General features: G+C 57.0%; 1 protein-coding gene across 1 annotated transcript; it reads left to right on the top strand.

Annotated features, from left to right (window-relative positions):
- Positions 1 to 390: 390 nt before the first annotated feature.
- On the top strand, positions 391 to 867 carry LOC138912154 (uncharacterized). The gene has a single exon (XM_070212013.1). The coding sequence runs from the start codon at positions 391 to 393 to the stop codon at positions 865 to 867; it is 477 nt and encodes a 158-aa protein (XP_070068114.1).
- The last annotated feature ends 1,729 nt before the right edge of the window (positions 868 to 2,596 follow it).

Genomic DNA, 2,596 nt, shown 5'->3' with positions numbered 1-2,596 from the left:
GCTGGACGGAACCTAGCACCGCTCGCGAATGCGAAGAAGGGGAAAAATCCCGCCAGAAGAGGCCCACAAGAGCAGCAGCAGCCTCGCACCCAGCAACCATTGCTGGCGGCGCCATTGACGAGCAACGGAGCGCCCAGGGAGGGCCCGGAAAGTGCGGCAAATCCCTGGAGGACCATCACGAGGGCAAGACAGAAGCTGACGCGCACTCGCCCGGATGCGGTTATCGTCACAGCGAACGGGAAATCGTACAGCGAGATTCTCGCCATGGTCACCAGAAGGGACGACGACAAGCTCTGAGGTCTGGGGAGCTGCGTCAGCAAGGTACGCCGTACAAACAACGGAAACCTGCTGCTGGAGGTGGCCAAAGGAAGCACCACGAGCGCCGAGTCCATGAAGGATAGCATTGCGCAGGTGCTCGGGGGAGAGGCGGAAGTACGATCGTCGTCCCAGGAGTCAAAAGTCGAAATCCGAGACCTGGACGCCTTGACCAAAAAGTCGGATATTGCCGCGGCTCTGGCAAAACAATACGACTTCGACGAGGGCAAGGTCAAAGTTCGGAGCATTCGCCCTGGATACTCGGAGTCCCAGATTGCTGTAATCAGCTTACGACTCACCATTGGGAAGGTGGTAACCAAAGGGGGCGTGGTCCGAATCGGCTGGACCATTTGCAAGATCAAAGAGCGGGGAGGTCTCCCGCGGTGCTACAGATGTCTGGAGAACGGGCACATCGCTAGCAAATGCTTAAGCCGAATTGACCGAAGCGGTTGCTGCTTCAAATGCTGGGATCAGGGCCACAAGGCTGCCCAGTGCTCCAACAAGTCGGCGTGTTTCGTCTGCGCGGCGGCTCGTAGGAAGGATATGATATGAAGGATATGAAGGCTGGAACAAAGAATTGCCCGTCGAGGACCAGTGGTGCAGCCCCCTCGAAAACGTCATGCAACTGATTCAACTCAACCTGAATCACTGCAGCACGGCGCAGGACTTGCTGACGCAGACCGTGCGCGAAGTAGGAACAGAGGTGGCGATTCTAAGCGAGCCTTACAGGACAGGAACCAGCAGAGAGTGGATCGCAGACCGCACAGGCAAAGCTGCTATCTGGTTGTGCGGCTTGGAAGCAACCAGACTCAGCGAAGTCTGGGCTGCAAAAGGCTTCGTGCGTGGGCTGATAGACGGGGTCTGGGTATACAGCTGCTACCTGGCCCCAAGCCTAACCCTCGCCAAATTCACAAAAACCATGGACGTGCTTAGCAGCGACATTCGAGGTCGCTGCAACGTAGTGGTACACAGCAAACATTTAACCGAGCCGGAGCGGGATCGATAATCGACCTCACGTACGCGAGCAGCTCCCTCGCGCGCCAGGCACGCTAGAGGATCAGCGACATCGACACGGGAAGCGACCACGAAGCCATCCTGGTCTCAATCAGAGAGGGATCCGCGCACAGGTCGACGCCTCCCTTAGCAAGGAAGGCCTACCGCCAGGACACCCTCAGTGTCCCAGCCTTTGCTGCAGCGCTGGAGAACCTGAACCTAACCGGGATGGACTGCGCCAACGACGCAGCGAACAAGCTGGCAGCCGACACGGAGAGAGCCTGCGATATAAGTATGCAGCAGCGGAAAAAGTATCGGAAACACCACCAACCCGTTTTCTGGTGGAACGAGGAAATAGCCATTTTACGCGCTGGCAGCCTTCGACTAAGAAGGCAAGTCCAAAGAGCCCGCCACTCCTTGAGCCTCGACGCCTGCAACGACAGGTTCAGGTCCGCCAGGAAGGCCCTCAAAAAGGCCATAAGAGCGAGTAAGAGAGAGAGTGCTTCCTCAAGTTGTGCGACGAAGCCGAAAAGGATCCGTGGGGCGGAGCGTACAGAATGGTGGTGAAACGAGTGAACGCTGGCAACAATGCACCTACTGATCCGGAAGCTCTGGAAGGCATAGTGCGAGTCCTGTTTCCAAGGGGGCAACCAATACCAGCCTCCAGGACGACGGCGACCGGCGAAAGCGACATCTGTCCTGTCACTGAACAAGAAGTCGTTGAAGTGGGAAGGAAGCTGGCCAGTAAAAAGGCACCCGGCCCAGACATGGTCCCTAGCAGAGCAACCAAGCTCCTACTACACCTGCACCCCGAAAAGATGGCAGCGCTCTTCAACCAATGCCTGACGGAAGGTACCTTCCCCGCGCGCTGGAAGCAGCAAAAACTATTGCTCCTCGTCAAGCCCGGCAAACCAGCAGGGGATCCCTCCTCCTTCAGACCGATTTGCCTATTGGACACGATAGGAAAGGTCTTCGAGAAGGTAATCGTGACCAGGTTGGAGGCAGTAATTGAGCACGCAGGCGGACTGTCCCCGATCACAAAAGTGAAAAGCCTTGCCGAAAAAGCCATCGAGGGCACCAGGTGGAAAGGTGGCACGAAGGAGTACTGCCTAGTGGTAACGCTGGATATCCGCAACGCCTTCAACTCGGCGGACTGGGGGCGGACGCTGGAGGCACTGAAAGCGTTCCACGTCCCCGAATATCTGCTGAAAATAGTTCGCAGCTACTTTGACAGCAGGGTAGTGGTGGCAAAAGAGATTTGCGATGCAGAAATGGCAGCCAACACAGC

Source organism: Drosophila takahashii, chromosome 2R (assembly GCF_030179915.1).
Source record: "Drosophila takahashii strain IR98-3 E-12201 chromosome 2R, DtakHiC1v2, whole genome shotgun sequence".
Lineage (NCBI taxonomy): Eukaryota > Metazoa > Arthropoda > Insecta > Diptera > Drosophilidae > Drosophila > Drosophila takahashii.
This window is presented reverse-complemented; position numbering and strand designations above follow the sequence as displayed.

Coding starts and splice junctions, on each gene's coding strand:
- LOC138912154 (XM_070212013.1), top strand. CDS start 391: ATGAAGGATAGCATTGCGCAGGTGCTCGGGGGAGAGGCGGAAGTACGA.